Genomic DNA, 18411 nt, shown 5'->3' on the forward strand with positions numbered 1-18411 from the left:
TATGGATGTCAGAAGATTAATGGTCACAGTCTTCACTATTTTAACCCCTTCAGTACTGGGACACATTTTTACCTTGAGATTTGTGTACCATTAGATCATTTTATTGACATTAGGAAGGGTCTATGGATGTCAGAAGATTAATGGTCACAGTCTTCACTATTTTAACCCCTTCAGTACTGGGACACATTTTTACCTTAAGATTTGTGTACCATTAGACCATTTTATTGACATTAGCAAGGGTCTATGGAGGTCAGAAGATTAATGGCCACAGTCTTCACTATTTGAATCCCCCGCATGAGTTTCTGAAGCTGTATAGAGTCACCAAATAGTCACCAGAGTGAATATGGAAACGCGTCATGGTACTGAAGGGGTTAAAAGGCAATTGGTGTAAAGATACTTAGGTTGTAAAGGTGTTCTTGTTGGTGTTGTGGTGTTGCGGTGGTGTTGTACATGTTGCCGAGTTCCGTCCATTTGTGTGTGATGTGTTTGTAAATGGTTATGATGGTGGTGATGATGATGATGATGATGTGTGTGTGTGTGTGTGTGTGTGTGTGTTAGGTAGGACAGAACGGTAGATAGAAACGGACGAGTGGTTAACACACACACACACACACACACACACACACACACACACACACACACACACACACACACACACACACACGACATAATATACAAATAATAAATAAATACAAAATAAATTAGATAAAAGCAAAAAAAAAAAAAAAAGTTAGTTTGATGAGAAATATACAAATTTTATGTAGAATATACACATGGAAATTTATTATATGTGAAGAAATAGATGTTTATGTGTAGAGCGTGTGCAATACTCTAGAGATATACATTGATGTGAAAAAAAAAAGAAGAATTAAAAGGAGGTTGTCTGCATAGAGATAAAAGTAATGAAATATGGATGAATAGATAAAATAAGTAAATAAATAGATCTATAGCGTTCATTTTGTCGATAAGGCGTGCAAGAAAATGAATAAAATAAGAATTGAATGAAGAAAATGAATAGAACGCGTGGAAAAGAAAGAAATAGAAGAAAATAGACTTGAATGAAGAAACAAATAAATAAAACACATGGAAACAAAGAAATAGAACAAAATAAAGTTGAATGGAGGAACAAATGAATAGATAACTAAATAGATAAATAAAAAAACAAATCAGTTCTTATTTTTTTTCGTGGAAGATTATATGACAAAAAAAATCAAATAGAAATAAATAAATGAATAAATAGAACAGACTTTGATTTTATAGAGATTGTAAAAAGATAAGGAGATAAGAAGATGAGCACAATAACGTATCAAGGAAGGAGAAAGACAGCCATTAATTAAGTAGTTCACCTTGTATTAGTCCTGGATTAGCCCTGTATGGTGTGTTCCCCGTAGTGTGTCCCTGACCTGCTGTATATTTGCATTGGGGTGACATGGATTCAAGGCTGTAAAGAAATATACACCATTGATTATATAGGAAGTTGTTTTATTGAGATAATTTATGTGGTTAGTGGTGGTGATGGTGGTAGTAGTAGTAGTAATGGTGGTTGTGGTTGTGGTTGTGGTTGTTGTTATTGTTGTTGTTCATTTGTTTATTTCAAGTTAATCTTACGAACACTTAGAAGAAAGTAAGTTTACATTCATTACTTCAGTTGACACGAGGCTTCACAAGAATTGAATCAGTCAATCATTATTGTCTTAAAACTACAAAACTTGGCTTGAAAAGAGTACATTGATATAATCTTTGACATATTTAACGTACTAACTTATCATAATCAACTCAAGATCAGAATAACAATATCAGCAAAGATTATTTTATTTAGTTTTAAAGTTTTCGAAGCACAGACTTGGAACTTTAACAAAAAAATAAATAAATATAATAAATAAATAAATACATGAAAAGTACTATATTCAACGCTACATCTAACTAATAAACGCCTCATAATGTACTCGTAGGTGAATAAAACAACAACAAAACAAACACATTCACTCATTTCGCATCAAAATCTTCGAACTTCAAGTCTGATTCGAAACTAACACAAGACGAAGCATTTCCTGGAAGGGTCGGCCATTTCAGCGCTGGTGGTGGTGGTGGTGATTTGCTGTCCGCTTCGTTGTTCGTGGTCCGCTTCGCCGCCCACCGCCGTCCGCTTTCCTGTTGCTGTGGTTGTCTCCTTCCTCCTCCCGTCATCCTCCGTCCTTGTGGAAGTAAGTGGTCGTGTTTCACTGTTTGATCTGGTGCAGTCTCTGACGAGACAGCCAGACGTTACCCTACGGAGCGAGCTCAGAGCTCATTATTTCCTATCTTGGGATAGGTCTGAGACCAGGCACACACCACACACCGGGACAACAAGGTCACAACTCCTCCATTTACATCCCGTACCTACTCACTGCTAGGTGAACACCACCTACACGTCAAAGGAGACACACCCAAATATCTCCACCCCGGTCCTCTGGCTTTTGAAGCCAGCGATCTAACCACTGAGCTACCGGGTGTGTGTGTGTGTGTGTGAGAGAGAGAGAGAGAGAGAGAGAGAGAGAGAATCACGTGCTGAATGCCTGCCCACCTGTTACGTGAAATTCCTTAACAGCAAGTCTTCACCACACAATGACTGGTGAACCACCGAAACTTAATCTTGACTACAATGACATGGAGGAAGTATAGGAGATTTAAATGCACCCCTGGCTCGGCACACCCTCATCCCTAACACGACAAGACCTCCAGTTAGGAATGATGCTGTAACTGTTGGAGCGTGGTATGTTTACTAATGTGGCGGTCTGGCGCACTGGTTACTCTGCCATCTGTTCATAGGCTACACCACGAACGGTCAATTTGTCATTATTTCTTTGCCAGACTCTAGTGTTTTGTGATTTAAGTGTGTAGGGTGAATTTTAAATACGTCTTCATAACCAGGAATTAATTATAGTCTGTCTACGCTAAAATGGCTCCTGGATTCAAAACGTATTGTAATTATTGATAGCGTAATTGATCTTTTGTGAGTAATACTTTTCTGTTGATCAGCGCAGTTATTACAAGGACAGCTCACGGATTTTTTTAAGATCTGACAACCACGCTTCCCCTAGGACACCATTCAGTCCCAGAGCCGCTGTAGAGTAGTTTTTCGTGATTAAGTATGTAGGGTGAAACTTATATACGTGTTCATACTCACGAAATAATTACTAGCTATCATTACTTTGGCAAGCTTTCTAGGGTTTCGTGGTTGTGCGTAGTTTAATTTAGGTCCGTGTTCATACCCAGGAAATAATTACTAGGTATTTCTTTGCCAGGCTGTCTAGTGTTTCGTGATCAAGTATATAGGGAGATGTGTTCGTAGTTCATACTTGGGGAATTATTACGGTTTACTTGTTTTGCTTCATTGATTTATTGATTTATTTTATTTGAAGGAGGGTGTACCGCGAGCGAGAGGTAGATAAATCAAACGAGGGGACGATCAGGAGGAAACTAAAGGAACGAGGAAAATTAACACAGGTGGTGGTGGTGGTGAGTGGAAAAATGACACGTGTAACAACATAAGGCGGCTCAGTTAGTAGGCAATCCACGTTAGTCGCAGTGAAGACGTCCTTGGACATTGTGTATTAGCAAGTTGCATTTACATCGTTCTAGCTTCCTTGTTGCTGTCCGGTCTCCATGTCTAACCATTTGTTGGAAGCGCCGGTTTGTTGCACAGCTTCCTCTCACAGTCCATTCCTCACGTTTTGGCCACCGAGGAGTGTGAGGGAATGAGTCTTGAGGAATTAGCCCGATTGGTAGTCTTATCACACGGTTTCCTTCCCTCTCAGACAGTGCCACAGTGGCAGTGCCCGGCCATGGACTGGAAAGAAATGAGGCTTGAGGAGTTAAGCTGATTGTTAGTCCGATCACACGGTGTCCTTCCCTCTAAGACAGACTGAATATATTTATGTTGTAAGAAACAGAGCCGGGCAAGAGTAGGAAAAGGCGACTTAAGGGCCATTTCCTGAACTTTGTCGAAATCGGTAATTAAGTGAGAAGGGTTTTCAAAAATTTCATTAGATCATAGGAAGGTAGAGATAGGAAGCAGGCAGACATAGGAAACAGGAAACAGGCAAGGAGTTCAGAATTTATTAGAACTGGATGAAGCTTGTTACATCCTATATAGGTAAGGTAGTGTGTGTCTAGTGCATCAAATAGAGGAGTAAGCAATAGTCGCTTTGTGGTGTCTTGATAGAGGTCCATAAGGAGGGTTGTTCCCCCCTAGCCAGCTGACAAAGCCTGACACCCTAATTCTTGTAATAACAACGGTATCCTTTATGAAGTCAGGGTAGGTGTTGCTGGGAATTTAGTACAAATAGTGGTGGCGCACATTAATTTATCTACCTGCCAGTAAGTTCACCAAACCACTCTGTTCTTTATTGCAGTATTGTATTTTAAAGGAATTTTTTGTCAGTTATCTTTCCACCAAGCTGTGTCCTTATCCAAGATGTGATGGTGTCAGTCAGGGTAACTAATAAACTAAAGAAGGAAGTGTAATATTTTTATTCACAATCCTGTGGTCTTCTGAGGAGCAATATAAATGTATAAATAGTTGGTGTGTGCTCCTTATTGGTTTAATAGATTTAGTACAGTTTTCTTAAGGGGTGCATTTCTGTTTTGATGCAGTTTCTCTAGGATTAACAGGATGTTTTGCAAAAGCATTTCATAAAATGGCCAACCACCCCAAAAAAAAATCTTGAAATCCAAATTATGCACAATCTTTATTTATTTTGGAGATGGCTATATTACTGTGAATGCACCAGATTTGCAACTAAGGCTTTAAATGATGCATGTAAATCCTAGAAAAATGCACCAAAAATTTGAAAAATACCCCTAATATATCCCTACCAAGTCAGGATACTCCAAAGACTCTCCAGAGACAAAGTAAATGACTATTTACTAAAAGAAACAAACCAAAGCATTTCAGGCTTTTATTTAATGTACACATTTTTTGTACATGTTCTCCGGAGAGTCAAGTATTTTCAACTTAGTCTCCAGCACCACACAAAGAGCAGCTAGTACAAGTGACTTAGTCCTGCAGCATATTACATACAATTACCTTATTTCTGCCACAGTACAACTAGCTTTTACTTATTCCTGCCACAATACAAAGTTTATATTTAGTTGCCTGTCATATATAAATACAAATAGCTAAGCTGTCACTATATATATATATATATATATATATATATATATATATATATATATATATATATATATATATATATATATATATATATATATATATATATTGACAGCAGAGTAGAGGAGGAGGTAGGCACATCTCAGGTTGACTCGGGAATACTGTGCTTCTACATTTGGACTAGAGTTCTGACACTACTACTCAAGATATGCAGCATATTTACAGTTTCTTGCAGCTCAACCTGTGGGAAGCCTTCAGACGTTCCATGAGCTAAGCTGCAAGAAACTATACATAAGCTGTGTAGCCTTGAATTGTAGTCTTTCTCTGAGGAAGACTTGTGGTCCAAACATAAGAGAAATACTACATTATTCCTGAATCAATCTGAGATTGTCTGTACAGAGGTGGCCCTTCAGTGACTCTAAAACACACGTGCACGCACACACACACACACACACACACACAGAAAAAGTACTCTCACTTTTCACTAGAGGTCATCTTGCACACCTTACAATTAAAACACAAACAGTCCTCGCTCACATTTCACAAGAGGTCGTCATTTTACACACCTTGCAACTAAAATACGTATACGCACAATCCTTAAAACTACAACCATAAAAACAAGTCTACGCCATCAAGACAAACACACAAACAGCTGCGTCAGAGATAAAAATATAATACCAGTACACAGATAAAAAATATAACACCAGTACACACACACACACACACTCACACAAGCAAGATCCTAAGGTAGAACCGTTGTCATTTGTCACTCCAAGTATACCTTTCGTCCTGATAGGTAACCTCCCTGTAGGTGTGTGGCAGGGGAGGATGGGAGGCAGCAGGGGCACACAGGAGCTGTCTAGTGGAGGCGTCCAGACCACAGTCCACCAAACCTTCCTGAGCAAACGCCTGTGTGGAGAGATGACAGGTAAACATAAGCAGTAGAAACTAATATACAAATTAATTAATTAGTAAGCAGTAGTAGTAACTGTAATTACAGTGGAGACTCAATACTCAAACTTAATTAGTTTCAAATGGCTGTTTAAGTATTAAAAAGTTTGACTATTGATAACCTATAAATAAGGTAATTTGTTCCAGCCATTGCCAAACCCAAGTTAAGAAAAAAGTAGCAATTTAATTTTGCAGTCGCCGCTAGCACTGACGCACAGAAGCAGGGTTAGGCTGTCTTTGATGGACTTGTGTCCTGGCAAACACTTCTCTTCCTCACAACAGAATGAATTCCAGTTCTTTTCTTGAAATTCCCAAACCACCCTTACTTGGTTTAAAATCTTCATTGGAGTCAGATGTAGTATCGGAAAAAAATCAAGATGCAGCACCCTAGCCTTCACACAAATTATGGCCTCTGATAAAAAAAATCACCAGCCATCTGCTTTTCGTTTATCCACATAATCAACAATTTCTTCATTTCTTCCATTGCCGCAGGTTGCTTAAATTACCTTTTCACACCAATCACCACATCATCTCTTTTAATGAGCTTACTTCTCCAGTACTGTGGCTACTGTAGATTTAGCCATATAGTACTCGGCTGTAAGATCGGTTATTCTTCCTCCTTTCTTGTATTTATCAATTATCTTGACTATTGAAAAGTTTGACTATTTAGACGTTCGAGTATTGAGTCTCCACTGTATAAATAAAGAGGAATATCTAATAAGTGCGAGGAGAGGAAAAAGATTATGGTAGACAATAACACTAGTAGTAAACCATAAGAAATATGATAAGAGTAGTAACAAAAGGAGGAGAAACAGTAGTAGAAGTAAAAGTAGCATCATAATACACACACACACACACACACACACAGTAATAAAAAGAGTAATTGCAGCAATAGTACCATTCACACCACCATCACCTCTACTACTATATACCATTTCATTTATTTTCAGAAACAATACAGGTACCAGAGTCCACCACCACCCTACTACTACTACTACTACTACTACTATGGGAACTGGAGGACTGACTGCAGCCCAACTGGCTGCCATATAGACTGGAAGTGCAAAACACACAATCTATGTACTCACTGAAGGCAGCTCCTTACACCCACACCCCCACCAGCAAATAATTGACTATTGAATTCATGAAAAATTATTCAATTTTAAATTCAGTAGAAATTAAAAGAAAAATAAGAAGCTTAGATTATAGAACAGAATCCTTAAAGATTTATGAAATGACTGAAGAAGGAATTGGTTGTGAGCCGCACGTACACTGAAGGCTGCAGTGTGTAGACATGAGGCATCTGGAAGATGTCAAGTCAGGTGGAGGTGTTGGCAAGATGGCACTCCCTCACTCCTGTGTCATGTTTACGATGGCAGGGACTTTTACACGAAAACACGTCTTGATTTTTACCTGAACGCTGATGTGTAACAAAGTTGCAGTAGTTTCAGAAATACATCATAGAAACATAGAAACAGACGGAGAGAAACTTCAAACCCTGCTCCTTCTCCTTACCCTCTGTGTCTGTCTTACTTTCTCTCCCTCGGTTTCTATATAAACTGGTGGATTTCCAAAACTGTTCTAACTTTGTTGCACATCACCATTGAGGTAAAAATTAAGGTGCGTTTTCTGTATGAAAGTGTCCTGCCATCCTAAACGTGACACGTGAGCGAGGGAGTGCCACCTTGCTGATGCCTCCACCTGACCTGATGTCCTCCAGACGCCGCACGTCTACACACTGCAGCTTTCAGCTTACGTGTGGCTCACAAGCAATTCCTTCTCAGTCATTTCATAAATCTTTGTGGAATCTTCAAGTTCTATAATCTGAGTTTCTCTTATTTCCTTTCTCAGTACATACCTTAGATTTACTATGTGCTGAATCTAAAATGGAACCATTTTTCATTAGTTTGAGAATCAATTATTCACTTGTGGGGGTGTAAGGAGCTGCCTTGAATACAGAAATGAGCTGCCTTCAATACATAAATTTGCATTGTAATTGCAGTTTCCTCCCAGACTATATGATGGCCAGTTGTTGGGCTGCAGTCTGTAGTTCTAGACAATGCTACTACTACTATTACGTATACTCGTTTTCACAGTAAGGTGACCACTTCCCTTAAAATAAGCTCCAGCCACACCTTTTCTGTGATTGGCAGGTAAAATACATCAGGTATAAATAAACACCATCCTTTCCTGTCATACACACATGCACATGCACACACACACACTTGCTGTTTTAGGGAGGTTATGCAATCTCATGCCTGAAATGTAACAATGATGTGTGTGTGTGCATGTGTTTGTGTGAGAATGAAGATTCTATTACATTTTAAATAGGGAAGTAATATAAATAAATATACAATGCAGATATGTACATAGTTTATAAATGTAAGGGATGCCAAACAATGCTAGTTCCCCCACCCAGGATAAACAATGCAGGATAGGAAAAAAGCTCAAGTACTGATAGGCAGCATAGTTCATTGTTGGTTTACACTTACAAGCTCAATATTCAGTGCTTGCTCCACTGGCGTCACCAACACCTTAAAGACCAGCAGGGTAGCAAGACAAAAGGGACTCAAAAAGCTCTGTATTAAACTCCATCTCTCAAAGGACAGCAGCGGTGTGCTCCTCCATCGTGTCTGTATCTCTACCAACTCTACACTAAATATTGAGCTTGTAAGAGTAAACCAACAATGAACTGTGCTGCCTATCGGTACTTGAGCTTTTTTCCTATCCTGCATTGTTTGTCCTGGGTGGGGGGGGTAGCACTGTTTGGCACCCCTTACATTTATAAACTATGTACAGTCGCTCACAAAACTATCAGTGCATAGGGGTCCAATAGCTATGGACATATTCGATCAGGTTTTCTGGGGAGGGTTGGTATGCCTGTATGTTGCTGGTTTGGAAGAATCGAACCGGTGGACTGTTTCGAAATGTCTGGAGTGAGACAGTTAAATAATTAAGATTTTTCATCATCTGTAGTAAAGGGCAGAAAGAAAAGAAGAGGAGAAAGAAAGGTCAGAGAGAGAGAGAGAGAGAGAGAGAGAGAGAGAGAGAGAGAGAGAGAGAGAGAGAGAGAGAGAGAGAGAGAGAGAGAGAGAGAGAGAGAGAGAGAGAGAGAGTGTGTGTGTGTGTGTGTGTGGAGGGATAACTAGGAGCATCAGGTCTACAAACATATGACAAGACGGACAGTCAAGTTTCGGTTAGCTTCTCCCCATGTTCCACAATGTTTCGACGAATTTTGCACCTATACTTTTGTGAGCTACTGTACATATCTGCATTGTATATTTATATTACTTCCCTATTTAAAATGTAATTGAATCTTCATTATCTCACACTCACACACACACACACACACACCATTGTTACATTTTGAGCATGAGATTGCATAACCTCCCTAAAGCAGCAGGTGTGTGTGTGTGCGTGTCAGAGAAAGGCAGAAAAGGCTGGTGTTAGATCTCATGTACTTTACCTGTCAATACAGAAAGTTGTGGGTTGGGCTTATTTTAGGGGGGAACTGTCACCTTACTGCAAAAGGAGTATACTATTACTACTACTACTACTACTGGATACAGGTACCAGTCCCACCACCACCCTACCTGAGGCACAGCTGTGGCCTCTCGCTGAGTGTGGAGAGTGAAGGGGAGGCTGGAGGGGACTGGCACGAGGGAGAGCGTGAAGGTGTCAACAGTCTGGGCAAGAAGAGAGGTCAGCTGGTGGACGGTGTGAGGCAGCACTGGACCACTCACCTCCATGCTGTAGTGTGTGGTGCCACCCTGACGCACCACACCCCCCTTCACCTGCAGGGCCAAGAAAATGTTATGGTGCAGTGTTGGTAGTGAAGGAAATGAGTACAGGTGGAGATGAAGGGAAGAAGACACCAGCAAGGAGGGAAGACTTGTACACAGATTGAAGGAAGAAGAATGTTGGAGGTAAAAAGGCAAGTATAAAGAAATAAGACAGGTCATTGAGACAGAGTAAGAAAGTGAATACAAGAAAATATAAAGGTGTTAATAAAATGACAAATTAAAACACCACCACACACACACACACACACACTAAAGAAAAACATATTAAAGAAAAACATATTACACACACACACACACACACACACACAGAGGACCTTTAGGGGACGTAGCGTGGCCCCCTGGAAAGCGACCGGAGCCAGGAGTGTTGGGGGGATGCCGGCCAGCTCCCCAGTGAGGGCTACACAACTCTTGCTATTGATGAGGAAGTTGATGAGTGCCTGAGTCTCCATTCCCTCCACACACACCAGCGAGGACAGTCGCGAATCCACCTGACGTTCCCGCTCCCTGTGTGTGGATGGAAGTTAAGTCTATCCACCCAACACTGGGTGGATTGAATGAATAAAACAAGTCACAGAAATTTTAAAAAGGTAGAACTAATAAATGAAGACAAACAAAACCAAAAACATTATTATTTTCCTAGTTTTTCATATTCTTTCTCAACCAAAACATGAAACTCACTCAAGAAAAAAAAAAAAATTGTTACAGAAATTTTAAAAAGGCATTGAGTTAATAAATGAAGACATAGAAGAAGTGTTAGTAAATGAAACAGACATAGAAGAAGTGTTAGTAAATGAAACAGACATAGAAGAAGTGTTAGTAAATGAAATAGACATAGAATGAGTAAATGGACTAATAAGTGTTAATAAATGGACAAATAAAACTGAGGCAATTATTTTCCTAGTTTTCGATATTCTTTCATTCAAAACATGAAACTGAAGGAAAAGAAAAAATATAACTACAATTACTTTCCTAGTTATCAAAAGCACAGTCACTGCCAACACTAACAAAGCTAAAAAAAAAATAAATAAATATTTAAAATAAAGGAACCATAAAAAGACAAATGAAATATAATAACCTAAATAAATAAGAAATATTAAAAAGGCAGATGAAATAAGTGAATAAACAAAACAAAAAAAAAAAGAATAAATGAAGATAGGAAGAAAATAAACAAACAAAGAGCAGAAGAAACAAGAATCGGGGGAGAAAAAAAAAAAAAAAAGTGGCAAATATAGAAAAAAATATAAATAAACAAATCAATAAAAAAAATAAATAAATCACCACAAACAAATAAATCAATAAAACAACAAAAACAAACGCACAAACGAACTTACATTTTAGAACGATTAGGATTTAAATTAGGGAACTGTGACGTCTCCAAGCCAAGATCCTCCAGCCAGGATGTCGCCTCTCCCTCCTCCTCCTCCTCCTCCTCCTCCTCTTGCTCCACCTCCTCCTCCTCCGCCTGCTCTTCCTCCTCCTCCTCCTCTTCCTTCGTCTTGTCTCCGCTTGATCGATTAAAAGGCATCTCAAATTCTATGTCTGGAGAGAGAGAGAGTATTATCAAACAAAATTACATGACATTTTTTTTCTTTACACACACACACACACACACACAGAGAGAGAGACCCACCTTCAGCCCTCATGGCCTCGCGCAGCCCCCTGGTGGTGGGTGTGATGAGGGCATGGGCCTGGGACACCCCTGCCACCCCTGCCGCCCTGAACAGCACAGTGAAGGCCGCCCCACACACGTAGAAGTAAGGACACTGTCGCACCCTCAGGAGCTGGTGGAGGGACCGCAGGCTCTCACTCCTGCCGTGGGGGGGGGATTGAGTGTGAGACAGGGAGAGGGAGGTGGGAAAGGAAAGAGGAGAGAGAGAGAGAGAGAGAGAGAGAGAGAGAGAGAGAGAGAGAGAGAGAGAGAGAGAGAGAGAGAGAGAGAGAGAGAGAGAGAGAGAGAGAGAGAGTCAGGAGAGAGGGGGGGGGTAATATAGAAGCCAAATAACACACTCCTCCACATTCACTCCACCCTTACCAGAAAGAGAAGGAAAAAGAAAAAGAAAAAGAAAGAGAGAAAACAAAGAAAACCAAATAACACAACACACTCCACATTCATTCCACGTACCACTCCGCTCTAAGCACCTCCACCACCTTTGGCGATAAGGAACCACCCACTCCACCCACTCCACCTGGCCTTCTGTGTGGGTGGCGGGGGAAGAGAGTGCCGAGCCAGGGGAGTGCCGGATGCTGCCAGACGAGGCACCGCTGGAAGAACTGAGCATTGGCAGAGGTGTCTAGTGTTCGTTCGTATGCCTCACCGCTGCAGCCGCCCTCCGCCACGCCAGCCAAGCAGCGCACAAAGCCGGTGATGCCCGACGCCTCCTCTGATGTCTGGAAGAATGTGTGTATGAGTGTGGGTGGGTGGATGGGAGGGAGGGAGGGAGGGAGGAGGGAGGGAGGGAGGGAAGGGAAGGGAAGGGAAGGGAAGGGAAGGGAAGGGAAGGGAAGGGAGAGAAGAGGAGAGGAGAGGAGAGGAGAGAAAAAAAAGGTAAGAAAAAGAAAAGAAAAAAAGGAGAGGAGAGGAGAGGAGAAAGTTAAGCTCTTCAGTACTGGGACATATTTCTACCTTGAGTTTTAGGTACGATTAGACAATTTTAACTACATTAGGAAAGGTCTATGGATTTCAGAAGATGAAAGGTCAGAGTCTTCAATATTTTAATCCCCCACATAAGTCTTTGAAGCTGTGTCAAATCGCCAAATAGTAAGCAGAATAGATATGAAAACACATTATGGTGCTGAAGGGGTAAATAAAAGGTGTGTATGTGAAAGATGAATGAAGAAAGAGGAGAGAGAAGAGAGGAGGAATAGATGAGAATGAAAGAACAGCAAACAAAGAAATTTAAGAGTGTTACCAGTTCTATCACTCCAGTGCAGCCTCAGGACCCGCCTAAGCGGAGGTGCTTCTGGCATTTTAACTCTGCTAAGTGGGAGGAACTAAGGCAGTACTATTCTGATTTCCTTGGGATGATTATTGTTTTCATGTCAGAGATCCTTCTCTTTGTGCCGAGCGCATAACAGAGGTGATTATCTCTGGCATGGAGCTATACATTCCTCATACTTTCTCTAACCCTAAAGCTAAAAAGCCTTGGTTTAACTCTGCTTGTTCTCGTGCTGTCAATGATAGAGAGGCGGCTCACAAACGGTTCCGTAGCCATCCAACTGCTGAAACTCATGCCCTATATATTTCTGCCCGTAATCATGCCAAATCTATTCTCCAACTTACTAAAAACTCTTTCATCAATAGAAAATGTCAAAGTCTTTCCAATTCTAACTCCTCTCGAGATTTCTGGCATCTAGCCAATAATATCTCTAACAACTTTACTTCTTCGTCTTTCCCTCCTTTACTTCATCCAGATGGCTCTACAGCTGTCTCTTCTTTTCTAAAGCTGAACTCTTCGCTCAAACCTTTGCTACCAACTCAACTTTGGATGATTCTGGGCATATTCCTCCTACTCCTCCACCCTCTGACTACTTCATCCCTAAAATTAAAATTCTTTATAAAGACGTTTTCCTGGCCCTCTCTGGCCTTGATTCTCGGAAGGCTTACGGTCCGGATGGAGTCCCTCCTGTTGTTCTCAAAACTGTGCTTCCGAACTCGCTCACTGCCTGGTCAAACTCTTTCATCTGTGTCTCTCTACTTCTATTTATCCTTCTTGCTGGAAGTTTGCTCACATTCAACCTGTCCCTAAAAAGGTGACCACTCCAATCCTTCTAACTACCGCCCTATAGCTTTGATTTCCTGCCTTTCTAAAGCCTTTGAGTCTATCCTTAATAGGAAGATAATGAGGCATCTATCAGCTCACAACCTTCTCTCTGATTGCCAGTATGGTTTCCGTAAAGGCAGATCTACTGGTGATCTTCTTACTTTCCTAACTGAATCTTGGTCATCCTCTTTTAGGGACTTCGGTGAAACCTTTGCTGTCGGCCTTGACATATCGAAAGCCTTCGATAGAGTCTGGCACAAATCTTTAATTTCTAAACTACCCTCCTACGGATTCTATCCTTCTCTCTGTACCTTCATCTCCAGTTTCCTTTCCGATCGTTCTATTGCTGCTGTAGTAGACGGTCACTGTTCTTCCCTAAAACTATCAACAGTGGTGTTCCACAGGGTTCTGTCCTATCACCCACTCTCTTTCTATTATTCATCAATGATCTCCTAAATCTGACTCAATGCCCTATCCACTCCTATGCTGATGATACCACCTGCATTATTCAACAGCGTTCAACAGACGCCCAACCCAACAACAATTAAATGACTCAAGGCGAGATGCTATAGGACGCCTAACTTCTGATCTTTCACTTGTTTCTGATTGGGGCAGAGAAAACCTGGTTTTGTTCAATGCCTCAAAACTCAATTTCTACAACTATCTACTCGACATAACCTTCCAGACAACTATCCTCTCTTCTTCAATAACACTCAACTTCCCTCTCCTCTACATTAAACACACTCGGTCTATCCTTCACTAAAAATCTAAACTGGAAATTTCACATCTCTACTCTTGCTAAATCAGCTTCCAAGAAGTTAGGTGTCCTATGGCGTCTTCGTCCATTTTCTCTCCCTCCCAGCTGCTTGCTCTGTACAAGGGCCTTATCCGCCCGTGTATGGAGTATGGCTCTCATGTCTGGGGGATCCACACACAGCTTTACTAAACAAGGTGGAATCTAAAGCTTTTCGTCTTATCAACTCTTCTCCTCTAACTGACTGTCTTGATTCTTTAAGTCACCGCCGCAATGTTGCATCTTTATCTGTCTTCTACCGCTGTTTTCATGCTGTCTGCTCTTCTGAACTTGCTAACTGCATGCCTTCCCCTCCTGCGGCCTCGCTGCACAAGACTCTCTACTTCTTCTCATCCCTATTCTGTCCATCTTCCTAATGCAAGAGTTAACCAGTATCTTCACTCCTTCATTCCCTACACTGGTAAACTCTGGAACTCTCTACCTGTGTCTGTATTTCCACCTGCCTATGACTTAAACTCTTTCAAAAGAGGAGTGTCAAGACACCTCTTACGTTAACTGGACCCTCCTTTTAGATTTTTTTGTTTTTTCTCTTTCTACTTTCCTCTTAACAGGGCCTGGCAACCAGCGGGATTTTTTTTTCTAACACTTTGTTTGCCCTTGGCCAGTGCCCTTGTAATGTAAAAAAAAAAAAAAATTAGAAAGATTAAGAAGTGAGGAATACAAACTAAAACTAAAAAAAAAACAAAGAAAAAAAAAAAACAATCCAAACAACAAAATGCACATAAATAAACAGAACCCTCCTCAAAAAAAAAAAAAAAAAAAAAAAAAAAAAAAAAACAGGTAACTGGAGGCCTGGTTACCTTGAATGTGTGTTTCCATGGTAACGGTTTGCTGCTCCTGAACCGAAGCCGCGATTTCAGACACCAGTCCAGAGGGAGGTGGTCTGCCCAGTGGGTCTTGCTGGTCTGGGGAGGATGAGGTATAGATAGATTATTACTATTATTACTATTATCAGTACTATTATTACCTCTCTCAGCCTCCACAGATAGACATTATTACTTCTCTTTTATCTTCTTTGTCTTTTTCTATCTTCTAATGCAGAGGTTCTCAATCTTTTTCTCGTTAGTAACCGCGTCATAAGACTATCTCTCCGAACCTCCAGTAATCTGACATCGAACACAGTGTTAATGTAGTGACTCACACTGACTCGATGTACAATGGCACTGCTAAGGATATCATTACATCAGCCATACAAGCACCCATGGAAGTCTTCTTGTAAATTCCTGGTGGTTTGCAAATCTTAGGTTGACAATCCCTGTTCTTATGTATGGATAGATAGATACATAGATAGATACATTATTAGTTATTTCTTTGTCTTCTCTATGATGGATGGATAGATAGATAAATTAATAGATAATCAGATACATTAAGATTATCACTTCTCTCTCAGCCTCCTCCTCTGATAGATAGATAGACATACTATTATTATCATTACATAGATAAAATAAACAAATAAATAGAATATTATCATTGACTTTCTTAACCTCCACCTCTGACAAATAGACAGACAAATACATCATCATTATCATTATTACCTCCTCCTCAGCCTCCCCTTCTGACAAATATACAGACAGACAGACAAACACACTACCATTATCATTACCTTCTTCTCAACCTCCCCTTCTGACAAATAGACACAAAGACAAACAAAAATATCAATATTACCTTTCTTCACCCCCTTCAGTACTAGGACACATTTTTAACTTCAGATTTGTGTACTATTAGACTATTTTATTGACATTAGGAAGGGTCTGTGGAGGTCAGAAGATTAATGGCCAGTCTTCACTATTTTAACATCCTCCTGTGACAAATAGAGAGAAATATATCACCATTACCTCCTTCTCAGCCTCCTCGTCACCCAGTACACCCTCAGCAGCCCTCAGCACATTGGTGAAGGAGGTGGGGGCCTTCCTGCTGGTGGTGGTGGTGGTGAGAGCCTGGTCCTGGTGAGGGTTGAGGAGCTGGAAGAGTGTGGCGTCAGTCGTGTCATCCTCACCAACTTCATGAGACCCCTGGCACTGACGCTTGTTGGGGGATGACCTGTCGGGTTGGGTTAGGTTACGTTAGGTTAGGTTAGGTTAGGTTTGGTTTGTTTAGATTAGCAGCTCTCAAATACTTCAGTTCTTTGTGATTCTTAGTGAAGTAAAAGGAAAATGTGTGGCAGTGGTAGTAGTAGTAGTAGTAGTAAAAATAAAATAATGAGACTACCACTACTACTACTAATATACCACTACCACTACCACAACTACAACTACATTTACAATTACTACTACTACCACGCCAGCAATCCCACACAAAATGACCCAAACAAATAAAAACAACAAAAACAACACATACTTAAAGGGATTCCTGCGCTTGACAGCCACAGCAGCAGCGACATGGCCAGGGGAGGGGGAGAGGGAGGCAGGGGCTGGGGAAGGGGCCAGAACCTGCAGGGGAGTGGCAGAGATACGTGCCTGCAGGAGTCTTTTTCTTGCCTTCAGCCTCTGCCTCATTACATCCGCTGGCCTTACCCATGGCGCCGGAGACCCCACATCCCCCACAGGACTCATGGTGGCGGGGCAGGGTGGGGCAGGGTGGGGCAAGCAGAACTGTGGGGTATGGGTAGGTTAAGTTAGGTGATGGGTAAGGTAAGGTAAGGTGAGGTGAGGTGAGGTGAGGTGAGGTGAGGTGAGGTGAGGTGAGGTGAGGTGAGGTGAGGTGAGGTGAGGTGGGGTGGGGTGAGGTAAGATTAGGTAAGGTTGAGTTAGGTTAGATAAGGTAAAGTTTGTTTAGTAGTTATGTATTTTCTTAATTATTTACCATTTATTATTTATTTCCTTCATGATTTATTCCCTTCAATATTTACATTTAGCTATAATTTATTTCCTTTAGTATTTAGCTTCACAATTTATTTATTTATTCCCCTTTTACCTTCACAGCTTACCAAGAGAAACACAAGTACAAAACCTTCTCCCTATCTCTCGTCTTCCATACTCTGGCCATCAGCACACACACACACACACACACACATACACCACCACCACCAGAACATAAAATCACCGATGTAAAGCAGAAAAAACAAAGAACATCAAAGTAAATCAAGAAAGACACCAACAGACAGCCATCCTTCGTGACTTCCATTGTTCCTGTCACCCTGTCACGAAGTTTTGACATTTTACCTCAAATTTCACAAACCGTATTTGGCATCGCCCCATTACACCTGCCTGGTAATTAGTAACAAGGCAGTGCACCTGGACAGACAGGTATACAGGTACACGACCCTCACACACACCAATCATGAACAAAATAAATCAGAGTACACCGGCAAGACTTCAAATTTCAAACTACTCCAATATTAATACGCCATAACTCTTAAACAAACGTGACTATTGACTATTTAGTACTATCAGGTGGAAGGTGTGGCATTCGGCTTTTACCCAGGTGTGTGTGGCGCAGGTGTGGCCCGCAGGTGTGGCACAGGAGGCGTTTGATTAGGAAGTGTCCCTCGGCAGTCGCTCCTCCTGTCCTGACTAGTTTGTTGACATCCGGGAAGCCATGACGATTGACGAGCCACCGCCGGGCTTTTTAAACTCTGCTTCCTCTATTTTCTTGCTATCTAAACCAGACTATTGTATTATGTATTAGTCTACATCTTTAGGGGATATAAGTACATGAAAAGAATCTATATAGTTCTCTTTCGCATGTGGTCTATATAATTTTCTTTCGCATGTGGTCTATATAATTTTCTTTCGTATGTGGTTTATATAATTCTTTTTTCGCATGTGGTCTATATAATTCTGTTTCGCATGTGGTCTATATAATACAAGATAATTATAATATGAGACTGATACTTTTCATTATCTTCATATCGATCACCTCTTCTTGATGTATGAATATTTTTCACTATATATCAGAGAAAATTATTGATAAAAGAATATATACATTTGT

General features: G+C 40.8%; 1 protein-coding gene and 1 long non-coding RNA gene across 2 annotated transcripts; one reads left to right on the forward strand and one right to left on the reverse strand.

The window, feature by feature from the left end:
* The first annotated feature begins 251 nt into the window (after positions 1-251).
* On the forward strand, positions 252-8813 carry LOC123517995. The gene is made up of 3 exons (XR_006678641.1): positions 252-2204; positions 5949-6080; positions 7054-8813. It is a non-coding gene; the product is annotated as an uncharacterized LOC123517995 (long non-coding RNA).
* On the reverse strand, positions 4927-18031 carry LOC123517970 (protein downstream neighbor of son homolog). Its single transcript, XM_045278475.1, has 10 exons — positions 17901-18031; positions 16819-17072; positions 16317-16521; positions 15282-15386; positions 12029-12294; positions 11537-11715; positions 11238-11445; positions 10221-10410; positions 9697-9897; positions 4927-6061 (listed from the first exon to the last, which is right to left on the reverse strand). Exons 2-10 carry the CDS (start codon positions 17031-17033, stop codon positions 5912-5914), a joined length of 1719 nt encoding a protein of 572 aa, XP_045134410.1. The 5' UTR covers positions 17034-17072; positions 17901-18031; the 3' UTR covers positions 4927-5911.
* Positions 18032-18411: the final 380 nt, after the last annotated feature.

Source organism: Portunus trituberculatus, chromosome 6 (assembly GCF_017591435.1).
Source record: "Portunus trituberculatus isolate SZX2019 chromosome 6, ASM1759143v1, whole genome shotgun sequence".
Lineage (NCBI taxonomy): Eukaryota > Metazoa > Arthropoda > Malacostraca > Decapoda > Portunidae > Portunus > Portunus trituberculatus.

Excerpts from the sequence above, each read along its gene's own strand:
- LOC123517970 (XM_045278475.1), bottom strand. The coding sequence starts at position 17,033 with ATGAGTCCTGTGGGGGATGTGGGGTCTCCGGCGCCATGGGTAAGGCCA. Across the intron at positions 11,716-12,028 it reads GAGGTGCTTAGAGCGGAGTG|GAGTGAGAGCCTGCGGTCCC; the intron begins GTACGTGGAATG and ends CCCCCACGGCAG. Across the intron at positions 11,446-11,536 it reads CGAGGCCATGAGGGCTGAAG|ACATAGAATTTGAGATGCCT; the intron begins GTGGGTCTCTCT and ends CTCTCTCTCCAG.